This window comes from Malaclemys terrapin, chromosome 2 (assembly GCF_027887155.1).
Source record: "Malaclemys terrapin pileata isolate rMalTer1 chromosome 2, rMalTer1.hap1, whole genome shotgun sequence".
NCBI classification, from domain to species: domain Eukaryota; kingdom Metazoa; phylum Chordata; order Testudines; family Emydidae; genus Malaclemys; species Malaclemys terrapin.
In genome coordinates this window covers 132,779,700-132,794,415 of record NC_071506.1, presented here as the reverse complement: position 1 = coordinate 132,794,415, position 14,716 = coordinate 132,779,700, and the positions used below count along the sequence as shown (strand labels likewise).

At 51.0% G+C, this 14,716-nt stretch overlaps 2 protein-coding genes across 7 annotated transcripts in view; one reads left to right on the top strand and one right to left on the bottom strand.

Annotated features, from left to right (window-relative positions):
• The window catches only part of BIN3 (bridging integrator 3), a 54,130-nt gene extending 50,593 nt beyond the window's left edge, over window positions 1-3,537 (top strand). The window contains exons 8-9 of the mRNA XM_054017361.1: window positions 1,760-1,894; window positions 3,174-3,537. Of these exons, the coding sequence (XP_053873336.1) occupies window positions 1,760-1,894; window positions 3,174-3,320 (282 nt within the window). The 3' untranslated portion in view covers window positions 3,321-3,537. The remainder of the gene's footprint in view (window positions 1-1,759; window positions 1,895-3,173) is intronic.
• Window positions 3,538-3,630: 93 nt separating this feature from the next.
• CCAR2 (cell cycle and apoptosis regulator 2) lies at window positions 3,631-12,502 on the bottom strand. 6 transcript variants are annotated; one of them, XM_054017358.1, is made up of 21 exons: window positions 12,292-12,399; window positions 11,914-12,029; window positions 10,606-10,697; window positions 9,833-9,924; window positions 9,155-9,269; window positions 8,723-8,849; window positions 8,209-8,305; window positions 7,967-8,083; window positions 7,615-7,849; window positions 7,417-7,530; window positions 7,167-7,330; window positions 6,321-6,504; window positions 6,011-6,235; window positions 5,718-5,918; window positions 5,459-5,636; window positions 5,298-5,377; window positions 5,060-5,209; window positions 4,862-4,970; window positions 4,577-4,774; window positions 4,281-4,486; window positions 3,631-4,161 (listed from the first exon to the last, which is right to left on the bottom strand). In XM_054017358.1, exons 2-21 carry the CDS (start codon window positions 11,978-11,980, stop codon window positions 4,111-4,113), a joined length of 2,802 nt encoding a protein of 933 aa, XP_053873333.1. In that variant the 5' UTR covers window positions 11,981-12,029; window positions 12,292-12,399; the 3' UTR covers window positions 3,631-4,110. The 6 variants fall into 6 exon arrangements, with proteins under 6 accessions (XP_053873333.1, XP_053873334.1, XP_053873330.1 ...); XM_054017359.1 differs by having other exon boundaries at window positions 5,060-5,206; XM_054017355.1 differs by lacking the exon at window positions 12,292-12,399 and adding an exon at window positions 12,414-12,502 and having other exon boundaries at window positions 5,298-5,636.
• Window positions 12,503-14,716: the final 2,214 nt, after the last annotated feature.

Genomic DNA, 14,716 nt, shown 5'->3' with positions numbered 1-14,716 from the left:
CTGGTTAACATGAAACCTCACCAAATTCTAACGTCTTTCTGAAATTCGAGCAAAGTTGTTGGGTTTTGTTTTTACTAAATCTTCACCGGCATTCCCAGCAAAATCTGTCATTTCTACAAAACATTCTCTTGACACCGCTAAGGAATAGTCGCCTTCATCAGAGTGAAAGAACACACCGGTTTGCTCACTTTCCCCACCAAATGAAGTATTGTGTTAAAGAACAGCCCTATCAGCATTAACAAAAGAGAATTCAGACTTCATAGTAAGCAGCTTACGCTACTCAGCCTCAGTGACTAAAGCTATGGCTGGAAAAATGGGAGTTCTTTTGTCCTGGTGATTAAGTCGGTTTTATTTTTTTCCTAATGAACTTCTGGTACGCCAGAGCTGCTGTTGGAGAGGACCTAAAGCCAGGCTATTCAAGAGAGATCCAGATATTTGGTAGGGAGTTAGCCTAGTCTCATAAGGTATGTCCATCTGGCCTAAAATATACATTGGGTCTTTTAGAGCTGTTTACCCAAGCCCTCAATTTTTGGATGCAGGAAGCTTCCTGAATTAACCCTCCTTTCCCATGAGTTGGAACATTCTCAGCCTCAGTTTGAGTAGCTGGATTGGTGTCAGACAATGCATTTGCCCCTTTCGAGCCTGGTGTCATTTTAAGATCTTACTAGCCGGAAGTTATGCCTGCTCCATATCTCTAGCGTGCTTTCCCAACAAAGGCCCGGAACCTGTCTTAACACCAATCTGTCCATAGGATTAGACACCGCCAGAGCAGGACCAGCATGTGGAATCTCACTGCTAGCCCACACCCCCTCCCTTTGGAATTGCACCAGGATTAAGTGGCAGACTTGAACTTGTCTAATGTTTCAGCACCCACCCCCTCCTGCCCTTTTCCACACCTTCTGAGAGACATTTCCCTTTCTCCCCACGCTTCTGTTTAAAGATCGCCAGTAGGACTCTCCAAACTGAAGGTCACAGGCAAAGTGCAAAGACAGAAGAGACTCCCCTGGGGTTGACCCAGCAAATTCTCCGAGGGCATAAGGTTAGGGGAGCAAACCCCGAGGGCAGACAGAAAACCATCAGAGTCTCGGCATCAGCCCAGCGGCACTAAAGCCTTAGCTCGGCATCTCCCCTACTCACCTTTACTTCCAGCAGCATAGCAAAGTTGCTTTGCTGGCCAAGTCACACCCCATGTCTGAATATGGGGTCATAGCACCAGCATAGGCCCCTAGTATGGCGTGGGCTGTAGGGTCCTTCAGAACTTTTCACAGTTATCCCAGCGAGAGAGAAATCTGCCAATGTCCTAGTGAGACACCACAGGGCTGCAGCCAACAGATAAACTATGGTGCTTGCTAACATTGTCCTAGAGCTGCTAGTTAGAGGATCTTGTGTCACATTCCAGGTTTGCTCTTTAGAGCTCTATTTGGTTTCAGACCACTGGCTTTTTTGAGGGCCACTCATGTATAGCCTTCATTTCTCTTTGACAGGCAGGAGAAGGAACAATTTTATTATGCCTCCCAGCAGGTCATCTGTACTTTGATGCGTATTTATAGTACCACATAGAGGAGACTGGCTAAGGAAAGCTCTTAATGTTTGGTGCCCACTCACTGAGTCGAGTTGTGCATGTGGCATTATCAAAATCGCTAGATGTTCTTGGGCCCTAGTGTGAAAAACCACTGTCCTAAGCCAGCTTCCTGGAAGTTCATACATCGGTTTGTTTTGGAAAGGGGGATTTCTGAGCAACCCCCCTCTCATTCCCCAGGCCCGTGAGGAGCTGAGGCCGGTAAAGGAGGACTTTGAAGCCAAAAACAAGCAGCTTCTGGAGGAGATGCCCAAGTTCTACAGCAGCCGCATCGACTACTTCGAGCCCAGCTTTGAATCATTGATCCGTGCTCAGGTGAGACCTCTCCCTGCCCTCATGTCAAATCCCTTAATGAACTTTGCGCCCCTTCTGTATCATAAAGTGTTGCCCGGATCTGGTGCTTTGCTTCAGCAGAAGGTCCTGAGCAAAACGGTCAACTCGCTACGGTAGACTCAGTGGGCCAGAGACAGAGCTTTGTTCATCTCTCCTGGTACCTGTGCCTTCCCTTTCCCTCCCCCACCTCAAGAACATGTGATCCTGGCGTGAAACAATTTTCTGACCCACTGGTCCACCTCTGCTGGGGCTTTGACCCTTCTTGGGAGCTGGGTGGGGAGGAGGAAAGAGGGCTTTTCCATCCACATTTGGAGGCTTTTGATGAAGGAATAACAGAGAAAGGGGCACCTCGCTGAGCACAGGGAGTGGTAAAGAAATCTGGGACTGTCCCTGGGTTCTCACCAACAGTCACTCCCTGGGCGGGGGCGGAGGGTTAGCAGCAGTTCTGACTGAGTCATCTTGGTAGGGTTACTTGGCCCTTCCATAGCACCCTCCGTCTCAAAGCACTTCAGACACATGCAGGAGGTGAGCAGTGTTTCCCCATTTTGCAGATTGGTAATCTGACTTGCAACTTAATGAGTCAGTGCTAAGGCAGGAATCCTGACTCACAGCTGTGACCACTGAACTGCAGTGTCCCCATTGGGGGGGGGGGGCGCATTATTTTCCTGACCCTGTTTCCCTCTGCTCAAAGGTATGTGAATGGTAATGGATTGCCATTTTTCATAAAAGGATCAGAGCGCCCTCTAGTGAACATGCTCATGCCTGTCCTTTGAGGAAGGAGATACCGTAGAAGTGCAGCTTCTTATCACTAGACCCCCCCCCCGGTGCAGGCTTCTGTGCTAGTCTAGGAAGACACTAGTTGCACAGTGTTTCCTGGCACTCTTCATTAATGGGGCATCACTTGGATCCTCTAGTTGGTGGAGTGTGATGGATGGTCACAGCTGTGAGTGAGTTGGTGGCACAATGTAAGGATATCACTGGGAGCAGAGCTCAGCCCGCCCCCCAAACCTCTCCAGAGGCAGGGGACCAGCTCCCCTCCTTCCTGCCCAAACAAACAGGTTCTTCAGCGTGCTGGGGAGAGTCCATCTCCATGGTGACAGTGTGTGTATCTGACTTCAGGTGGTGAGATCAGTCTGAGTGGAGACACCGCTCCTGTGGCTGGGCTGAGACCACCTGGAACAGGACAGTAAAGCATGGGGGAAGATTCTTTGGAGCCTGTAAGTGGAGTGGAACATGGTTAACTTTTCCCTTCTCTCCCCAGGTTGTGTACTACACTGAAATGCACAAGATCTTCGGAGACCTGACAGAGCAGATTGATGAGCCAGGCCTCACAGATGAGCAGAGGGAGAAAGAGAATGAAGCCAAGCTGAGCGAGCTGCGGGCCCTGTCCATTGTGGCTGACGACTGACCTCCCCACCCATGCTGGGGGAGCCGTCTCAAGGGCTGCTGACAAGAACAGGGTGGAAATCTCCTGCCTGACTCTAGGTTTTAACCTGTACACAGTTGCCTGCTGCTCTCCAGCTTTGAACTCCTTATAAGACAAGGTACAACTTTTGATGGGTGGTGGGGAAAGAGTAATAGCTGCACAAGAGAAAGAGGGAAACCATTATCAAACTACTCTTGCTACCTCATGCAATGGGCCGGCCTAAAGATGCCCCGTTTTAACTGCAAACAACAATGTACACACGGTTTTCCTATAGCACACAACTATTTATTTAAAAAAAAAAAAAATTATACAAAGTGATCTCAGTGGGAAAACAAGAGACAAAAATAGCCACAGACAAGTGAAGAAGAGAGATTTTTTTAAACCTTTCCCATTACATACAAGTTGTTACCACATTTGTTGTCTAAAGCACCACAAAGTGCAGATGGCAGACCTTCATCTTAAGACCCTTGTGTGTTTATTGTAAAGGGGAGGTATGGGCAGTAGCGCTCACAGCCATCACTTACCAGCCAATTAGCAAAGGCCTTTTTTTTGACAACCTTGGCTGTCACTGGCACACACTAGGCTGTGAAAACACTGTCCTGTTCCCCCATAATGGGAATCCAGCTCAAGTCTCCCTCAGGCAGTTAAAGGGTTCTTAGTTCCTCAGCATCTATGCCCCTCACTCACTGACCTTGCCATTTAGTCTACGCTCATGACAGGGCACAGACTCTGCTCTCTCCTGGCACGCTATAGCTTCAGGGATCCACAGGTGTCAGTTGCTAGATGATGGTTCTTCCTCCTTCTTCTCTAAGCAGTTATTAGTCTGGAAGAGAGAAGGACGGCAGGCATAAGCCAGCAGGCCCTGCCCATTCGCTTCAGAAAGGCATGCCCGCCCGCCCCCCAAAAAAATCAAATGCAAGAGGAGACAGGATAGAGTGATACCTTCTCAATGATCTTCTGGATTTCCAGCTGCAGTGGAACAAGGCGCTTTTTGTTCTCCTGCAGCAGCCTTTGGAAGTGGGATTTCTGCCTCTCTGCCGATTTCACCTGCTCCTCCATATCAGCTAGCTGCTTCTGTACAGCCTGCAGCTCAGTGGTCAGCACCTTGTTTGATGACTCTGTCGCTGCGTAACGGATCTGGGCTTCCTCTGTGGGCAGAGAACACATTCAGCCCCCCCCATGACTCCCTGGTGGGCCCGCACATACTCTGTCACCACCCCAGCAGTGCACTGGCTCACCCAGCTTGACCTCCAGAGTGTGGATTTTGCTCTCCAGGTACAGGCGGCTACTCTCAGTCTGCTCTGCCTTCTCCAGCAGCTTCCCCACATTGAGGACAGTCCCATTGTGGGAGATCAGGTCCCCATGCTCCACCACTGCCTTGGGCTGAGTAGAAACCTCAGCCTCAGAGTTTGAGGCAGGCAGCAAAGAGAGGTTTCCTGAAACAAGAGCAACCAACCTAGTGGTGACTTTAGCCTCTGGGCACCTGTTGCCATGGCCCACGTGTCCAATAACTAACTACTTACCCAAGAGCCCTTCCTCAGGGACATGGTCAGCACTGTCCTGGCGGTTGTAGTGCAGGCTCCGGTACTGGCACACGTACTGAGTCACTACTCTGTTCACAAGCTGCTTCACCTGTCAACAAATCAGCACACACCACTCATTAGCACAGTAACTTTCACAATGGAGTGCCCCCTGAGGGTCAGCCACAAGCTGGTGCTCACCTGCTCTTTGCAAAGATGTAACCCCAGTGTCATGAGGATCTTCTCCAGGTCTCTTCTGTGCAGGTAGCCACAGAAATTCAAATCGAAGTAGATAAAGGCCAGGAGAGCATCCAGGGGCAGCACAGCACTTGGGTCCAGCTCCTTGGGCTGCTAAGGAACAAACCATTGGTTCAGGGCAGCCCTATTTCCCCCCACCCTCCTTAAGACTAGTCAGTCCAGGTTGCGGTGGCTTACTGACCAGGTCCTGGAGCGACGAGAACTCCATCTCTGACTGGTTGGAAGCAATGGATCTCACCTCTGCATCATCTAACTTGACACCTGCAGGGGACACAAACAAGGCAAGTTTTCTGCACAGCCCAACTAGATGCACGTGCCACCCACGCTGTGCGCCAGACCTACCAAAGTCCTCCTCCTCATCGTCTCGCAGCAGCAAGAGGTCATCCTCCAGGCTCAGCATGCACAGCTCATCAGTTGAGTCTTTAGGCTCCACTTTACTGGCCTTCTCATCCTCTTTGGCCACCCTGGAACCCTCACTGCATGCTGGCTTCTGCTCTGCCCCTTCCTCCTCCTGATGGGTCTGTGAACAGGCAGGAGAAAGTCAGAAGTGCTCTGTAGTCTCAGCTGAGACCCTGGGGAAAGGAGTGTAGCAGGGACACACCTGCACAGGCTCCTGCTCACTGGTTGTCTCCTCCTGGGCCTCTTCCTTCTGCACTTTCTCATGCTCAGCTGGCTTCTCTGACTCCAGGTTCTTTGCCTCTGATGGCTCTTCCTTCGCTGGCAGAGCCAGCAGCGCCTTGTAAAGCTTGTAGCCAAAATCTCGCTGCAGCATCTCCTGGAAAAGCTCTGCCACCACCGCCACCTTGGGGAGGGAGATGGGCAGAGAGAATTGTAAGTGCAGCGCCCCAAGCAACTCTAGGTGCCATCATGCACGGCAGCTCCCTTGGAGCCTACCTCAAATGAAAGCTTTTCCCTCCGTCTCCTGTACTCCAGCAGGGTGCAGAGCGAGATGTTGGAGCAGCTCGGCTGCCCACCCTGCATTGCTGGTTTGGGGTGGGCGATGATGGCAGGTTCCAGGGGGGGAGTTGGAGCTGGCTCAGCAGCAGCATTAGTGGCATCCACGTCCTGTGCACTGGCCTCCATTTCCTGGTCTGGGGCCGCATCTGGGATCTCCACGTCCTGTTTAAAAGCATTACAGAGCGATCTTTACAAAAGTGAGTGATAAGACCTTTTTGCTCTTGGCTTTATGACAGCCCAGTCTCACCATCTCTGGTTTCTCCTCCGGTGAGGGGGGTGGCAGAGGGGCCTTCTCTGGTTTCTGCTGGCACAGAGCCTCCCACTCCTCCAGAGGCGGCATGCAGCTCCAGACATCTGGCAGGAAGATCACCACTGTCTCCCTCTGTGATGGGTCTCCCTGACGCAGATATCTAAACTCAGCAAAACGGAACCTGGAGCATATGGGGGGGGGGAGAGGGAGAGAGGGTCAGGGAATAAAACCTGTCACTGCTAGATCACTCTGAAGACAGCAACAGACCATGACTCCCACCCAAACCAAGTCTCTTGCACTTGCTGTTCGGTCCACCCCGCCAATGCTAAAGACAGAGAACCTCCATCTTCCCTTAGCTGTTACTAACCAACCAAGTCACATGTGAGACCAGGTTTAAGCAAAATAAAAATCAGTTGCCACGGTTACCCACTGCAGAAATTCTATATATAGCCATAATGTAATCAGCCAAACCAATGCACCCAAAGTCCCAGCCCATATCTACATGGATCTGAACAGGCCATTTTTATAGCTCAAAGATATCTCATCATGGAATAGGGATTAATTGGGGACCCAATCCTATTAATGTTGTTTTAGTTAACTAAAACAACATCTGTCTGGTGATGTTCTCCTCCTAATACAGCATGGCAAGATAATGATTAACCTGTTGAACTGGAGACATTTATGAAGTCATTGATTACCTTTGGTATATGAAATAACAATGCACTTTTACGTAGAAAACCATGATTAAATCAAATCCACCCTGCTGGATAATGCTATATTTTGGTCTTCTCATCTCTCAAGACAATTAATATACCTATTGTTATGGGGGAGGGTAATACTCACCACTTAGTGCACGCGCTCAGGTCCAGGCCAGTCTGGGCCTTGGTGCAGCGAATGGCTGTGCGAACCAGAACCATGGGATCAGAGTCTGGCTCAAGGCCATCCAGAGAAGGCGACCACTCCCCTCCAATCAGCACAGCTTCATCCTCTTTCCTCCCCAGCAGGAACTAGGGAAGGAGAAGTTGTGAAGCCCAATAATCCTCTGAAAAGGGGGGAATTCCTGCTCCTCCCTACAGATTAACAGCAGCCTCACCTTTATTTGCTTTGTGGGGTGCTCTGGACTCTCCTTCTGTTCGCTGGGCTCTTCAATATATAACAAGCAATGGCGATACAACTCCTCTAGGCCTGGGGAAGACAGCAGCATCACCTGTGGGGACAGCAACACGGTCAGACTGGCACAGATACCCCATAAACCCAGGCACATGGGACCCCATTGCCCTGACTCCCTCACCTTGGCACTGAATGCAGGATCTGTGTCCTCCAGCACATCCTCCTGGGTGGCATCCTCCTCGGTCTCGGGCACCTCCTCCGCAGGGTCAGCCACCAGGATGCGGCTGGGGTGCCTCAGGGTCAGTGGCTGGGTGAGCGGGAATGTGTCCAGCCAGCACAGGCGGACCTCATAGAACTCCCGGGGCAACTGGATGCTGCAGTAGCGTCTCAGGATTTCCATGGCGTCGCAGAAGGGGCTGGAGCCAGGCAGAGAGAAACTAGGGCTAGCAGCAGACACACAGAGCCAGTCGCAGCCCCTCAAACAGTGGAATCACAGCTGGCCGGGTATCCCTGTTAGTGCTCCGGGCTCTCACCTGTCCACAGCATAGCGTGCAAAGTAGACCCGGTACTGTGGCGGATCATGGCGTGGCTTTTTCACTCCCCACGGTTCGCCGCCTTTCTGTTTCCGCTTCTTCGAATCAAAGTCGTCCCTGTAACCAGCACAGTGTGCACAGGAATCACGGACTGAAACCTTGATGCAGCTACCTCAAGGGTGGGGGAACACAATCATCAGATACCCAGGAGCTTTTAGGGACACACTTTCCACAGTCCTTACCATCTGCCTGAGTCCTGCCTGCCCTTTGGGCCCCGACCAGGGTATCTCCCAAGGTGGCCCAGGTGAAGCGAAGGGGATGACTGGAAGAGGCTCATTGCTAGGGAAACAAATACACAGTCTTATTTCTAAGCCACTCCAAAAATCTAATCCCTGTCTGGACTAACTAAGGCTTGTTATTACTACATTGGCTTCCCCCGCCCTCGCTCCAGGAGGTGCCATCCCAGGGCTCTCACAACCCATGTCTGGAGGCAATCAACTTTGTTTCCACCAGCCTACGTCAAGAAGAGGCTGGTGCACATAAACTTTCCTCTGGCCTCATGAGGATGGGGCTTATTCCAGACTTCTTACCCAGTGCTACCAGGACCAATTGCCAACAGGATGGGAAGGGTGTCATTGCTAAGAGGCAATACCAAAATGTCCACAGGACCCTTGCCACTAAGACAGGTGGATCATCCCAGCAATCCCTGTAGCTCCAGTGCTCTAAGTCTCCCCCGCATTAGCCGTCAGTACTCACGTTTCTGGGGAAACAGAGGAGGGATCCGGTGAGGCTGGAACAGCAGCTGAGGTTGGGCTCCCAGGATGCCTTGTTTCTGTCCTAAGGATGCCACATGCAGGAGAGGGGTGGGGGCCTTCAGGAGGGGCTATAGAATGAAAGGCATGCAATATTCAGGCCAAGAACTTGTTCCCCACAGGCCTAGAGCCTCCCAGCTTGCAGCAGCAGCTGCCTCAAGATGAAGCACTGCACCCCAACCCCTGCAGGGTTGGAGAAAGGGGAACAGCAGGGCATAGGCTCACAGGGATCAGCCTCACCCATTGCTAAGGCTGGGATGGGATGCAGCAACTGCTGCTGCCAGATCTAGGCAAATGTGAGCGATGTTCTCTGAGCATGGAAAGAGCCTCCTTCAACCCCACACATGGAGAGAACTATAAGGGCTTTAAGTGATACCTGATTGGACAATGTCTGGACTTTCATGGCATTCCAGGGCACCGATTGGCTTGGATTGTAGACAGCTTTCACCAGCACTTTCTCACCTATCTGTGGTAACCGGCCCTTCACAACACTGCCACAAAACACAGAGCAACAAGGCACTGCCGTTATCATTTCACATCAGAGCCCAGGTGTCCTGACTTTAGTCCCCCTCTGCTCTTCAAGGCTCTTGAGATGAGGAAACATACTGATGGCCTCGGGGGCTAGAAGCCAGCACCTTCTTTTGGAAACGCCCTCTTTGCAGCATTGGGACAACACCCAGAAGGAAGCAGCACAAAGGACCAATGAACACAGGTACAGATTTGCATAAGAGGGAAGCTGCTATAAATTTGAGGTGCCTTGCAGAGGACCCCGGGTCTCGTCTTGTCAACATCGGAGCATCGATCCGGATCCGCAGAAGCCCAGCTCCACCCCTCCCCCATCTAACTCACCTGGCCAGTGCAGTTAAGGGGAGCAACTAATTGGTAACAACAACAAGACGGAGTGTGCTTGTATGTGTATGTATATAGGTATGTGAGTGTAATATATATTGTATGCATATGATACAGTGTTAATTAATACATGTATTACTAATAAATGTGGCGTTTTGCCTTATTCCCCCTGAAAAGATCCTGTGCAGTACAACACTCGCCTTACCTCAATTGGAAGAAGACCTCTTCATCCACCACCCCAAAGTAGTCATGCAGGCTGGTGACAATGCCAGTAAAGACTCGCTGCTTCTCACCCACCTGCAAGGCAAAGGACCAGCGGGTTCACGTCATCATCCCAGCAGGGCAAAGTGGGGACTCACACATCAGCACCAGGCAAAACACACAATTGCTGCCATTACGCTCAGTCACCACCTGTGCGCACATCCTACCACACACTGCAGTCAACAGATAATACGTATTCATACAGACAGTCGTGCTCACATTCCATGCACAAATCACTTTACTCTCTCACACACACAGCCAGTATCAGTTCTGGGCAGCCCCTACTATCCCCAGGACTGAGGAACACTGTAGTCAAGTGCTCTCTCACCACCATCTAGCCCCCTAAGCCTAAAGCTCACCTGAACCCTGAAACCCTCCAACTAACAGAAAGGGAGTTTGAAGGCCAGCAGGGCACTAATCCATGAGGCCCTGCTCTCTCTCTCATGAATGCGCAGCACACAAGTCTTTCCAACCCAGTCTGAGCTGGCCACATACAGACCCCTTTGGATTTCACTTTCATTTGGTGCATTATGTACAATCAGAGACTGAGGAGACTCTAAAGGGAAATTCCTGCAGCCACATGTACTTGGAGAGTTAGGAATACGTTGGCATGGAGACAAAAACTCTAGGTTGGTCTCTCCAGGAAGTGAGAGACCTTGATGAAACACCAGCTTCCTGAAGCAGCTGGGGCTGAGGGAAGGATTGTCCCCAACATACCTGCAAGTGCCGTGCATTCTGGATAAGATCTGCTGAGACAGGAGGGTTTAACAGGCCAGGTGGAGGTCCCAATAAGGAGGTTGGGTGTGTCCCTAGAATGGAAGAGGGGGGGGGGGGAAAGCTCTTTGTTTTTGACCTTCTAAGGAGATGTAGACAGTTCCATGCCCAGCAGGAAAGAGACACCTTGTGGAATCAACTCAAAAGTAGCTCCAATCTGAGCTATTCAGTACCAACCGGTCCAGCCCAGATTACAGGGGGGCAAGCAGGAGAGACATGGACCTGTAATTAGCAGTCCAATTTTCCAGATGCCTAACAGCCAGAGAACCAGATTGACTCACTGGAGCTACCAGAGTTTTCCAGAAGCAATGCCCTGGGAAACTCCTACCCTTAGCATACCAAACTGTGGGGAGTTGGGAGGGAAGATGCTGCCTCTATCCAGCATGCATCTCCTAACTGGGAACCACTGCATCTTTAACAACCGGTGAACCCTTTCACTAAAATGTCGTCTCACTTAGAAATATAAAATTTGTTTTTATGACATGCTTATCACACACTATTTATCATTACAATATTTTTATTGCATTATGAAAATGGGAACACGCTTCCAAGATCTCACTTTCGTAGCTTGTATCACTTAGGAGCCTTGTTTATAACAAGATTATTCAATGTTTCATCAAGACGTATCAGATGTGAAACAGCATGAAGGTATTTAAAAAACCAACTCAAAGAGTTCCTCCTACACAACCATTCGGGTTGTGAGAAGTCCAGGCAAAGAGCGCACATTACAACAAAGCTTAAACTTGTTCTTCATAATAGTTTTAAAAACAATACAATGCCTATTTAATTTTTAAAACAGCAAAAAAGAAAAAAATATCCACCTCCCTTTCCATTTATTATAAGGCAATTCCAAGGAAGTGGGTATTCACCCACGAAAGCTCATGCTCCAATACATCTGTTAGTCTATAAGGTGCTACAGGACTCTTTGCTGCTTATAAGGAGTCTTGAAGTTTAAATCTCCTGAATGTGATAGATATGTTTGCTTTGATCTGCTTAGCTCTTGGAAGTCCAGGGGCTCTGGGCTGTGAGACAACCTTATTATCCATAAATAAAATGTGGATAATTCTTAAGTGAGTCAGTGGCAGCACCTAGGAACAGAACGCAGGAGGCCTGGCTCTCACTCTGATTAAATACTTGACTCCAGGTTCCCCAGGAAAAGTGAGGGAAGCCTCATCACTTAGGCCATTTACAATTAGGTCGGGCTACTACTTAAGTCTGCAGAAAACATCCCCAGGTGTCGGGCTAGCTGACCTGAGAACGGCCTCGCTCCCTGCAGGTTGCCAGCTCGCAGAGGCTTCTGACGCTTGAACTGGGCCATTTCGGGTGCTCGGGTTGTTCGTCTTCTCTAGGCGGTAGTTTCGCCTTGCCTAGGAGAGCGAGAGAGACAAAGGCTGCATCACAAACCTGCCCCCCTTGCCAAGAGCAGGGCGCGCCCAGACCCCCAGCGGAGCTCCTGAAACCGGCTCCCCCCGAGCACCACCCCCGGCTCCCCGCGGCCGGGCCCGCTCCCTGAGCCAGGGCGCAAGAGGCGGAACCGCCCAGGCCGGGAGAGACGGGACAGAGGCCACCCCGGGGAGCGTTGGGGCCGGGCACTGCCCCCAGCCCGGGGGGGGAGCGGAGGCGCCGTACCGGGGCGGGGATGGACACTGCTCCCCTCACCCTCCAGATTAGGGGGGAGACGCCGCCACCCCCCTCACACCCCGCGTAGCTGCGACGGGGGAAAAGCACCCGAGACCGGAACCGGAACCCACCTGCGGACGGAGGCGGAGCAGGTCCGGGACATACAGGACCCGCGACACCTGGGACAAAGGGACCCGGAAACGCTTCACCGGAAGCCCGCTTTCGCCCGCCCCGGCCCAACCAGAAGGGATCGAGAACCGCTGCACCACCGGAAGTGTTGCTGCCCGGAGCGGCAAACGGAGGCACTAACCGGAAGTAGCATAATCCCTTAACGGAAGAGTGACTGTCCTGACCGGAAGTGTGGCAGGGAGGTCAGGGGATGCAGCCCGCTCTCCCTCCCCCCCCCATAGCATGTTTTGGGGGCGTGGGGGAGTTGCTGTTGCCTGAACCTGGGCACAGGGGTAACAGCGTGTAATGTGACATCATACTATCCCAGTGACATCACAGTTATGCATCACTTTGTGAGATGACATCCTCGTGCTACCCCACTGACACTGGAGGGACAGCCCTCCCCCTGCAGCACCCTCCCACACCATCAGGTGCACAAGGAGACACCCCTCCTCTCCAAACCCCACCCAAGTGTGCATCACCCAACACATCACCTTCCCCGTAGCTGCCTTACTCAGCCCCCCTGCCCCCCCAGCACCCACAGTAGCCAGGGCCGGATTAACTTTTTGTGAGCCTGGCCCCAAACTAGGGCAACCAGACAGCAAGTGTGAAAAATCAGGACGGAGTTAGGAGGTAATAGAAGCTTATATAAGAAAAAGACCCAAAAATCAGGACTGTCCCTATAAAATCAGGACATCTGGTCACCCTACCCCAAACATAGTTGTAGATCCCCCTAGGGAATGAAGAGGATTGGGGCAAGAGCACAGCAGGCAGGGTGGATTTGATTTAATTCATTATTTAAATCACTAGTTAGGAAGACTCAATTTAGTCATGGGTTTCTACATCAAAGTCCATTCGTGGTGGTTGTTATAACCTTAAAACCTATTCTTCACAACTCAGAGATAGATTTAGGTTTTGTTTTTAGAAAATAAACACTATACATTTTTAAACAGCGATTTATTTTGAAAACTTTTCAGATGAGTTTTACAGCTATATCAGAGAATGAATGATTGTTTGGTTATTTCATTTACCAAAGATAATTATGAAGTCATTGGGAGGTGAACTATCTCCAATTCAACAGGTTATTCATTAATATTTGGAGGATTTTCTTGCCAGGCTGTATTAGGAGGAGAACATCACCAGACAGACAGACATTTAAATTGTTTTATTTAACTAAAATAATAACATTAAGTATTCTGGATTTTTTCCCTTCAACAGTAGGGTTACCATATTTTAGTTTTAAAGAAGGACGACACTCCACAGGGCCCCGGCCCCGCCCCAATTCCGCCCCTTCCTCACCCCAGCTCTGCCCCCTCCCCTGAATGCTCCACCCCCTGCTCCTCCCCCTCCCCTGCTTCCCACGAATCAAATGTTCGCGGGAAGCCTGAAACAGGGAGGCAGCAGGTAAGCTGGGGCTGGGGTGGGGACAGGGGCAGGGTGCGGTGCGGTGCGGCATGGCCCAGTCCGGCCCCCCTGGCCAAGCGGCTCCCTTCGGCAGCCAGCCGGCCCAGGCCAAGAGGCTCTGGCCCCGGCGTCTCCCACCCGGTTCGGCTTGGCTCGGGCCCTGGGGCACCGGCCCCCGGCCGAGCACTCCCAGTCCCAGCCCCGTCCGAGCACCGCCGGCCCTGGCCCCCACCCCATCCCGGCCCCCAGCTGAGCACCCCCGGGCCCTTCCTCCCTATTTTCCCGGACATGTCTGGCTTTTTGGGATTTCCTCCCGGACGGGGATTTGAGGCCCAAAAAGCCGGACAAGTCCGGGAAAATCTGGACGTATGGTAACCCTATTCAACAGCAAACATAATATTTTAACAAAAAAACATACGTTTCTCACTTCTCACATTTATCTCCAGGTTTCTCATTTATGTCCAGATCTATTCTGCCCCCAACAATCTTCTATTCATTGAACTTTTTGAAACTTTCCACTTTTAAAGAGAGGTAAGGGGTTGACCCTGTGTACACAAATTTGCAGAGGGACAGTATACCTATCTATCTCATAGAGCTGGAAGGGACCCCGAGAGGTCATCGAGTCCAGCCCCCTGCCTTCACTAGCAGGACCAAGTACTGATTTTCCCCAGATCCCTAAGTGGCCCCCTCAAGGATTGAACTCACAACCCTGGGTTTAGCAGGCCAATGCTCAAACCACTGAGCTATCCCTCCCCCCCAATATCAAGTAGAGTTGATATTTGTTATTTCTCACCTCTATACATTTATTTATTTAAAAACATGTTTGCTGTTAACAAGCATGTTACCTCACGTGGACACAAAT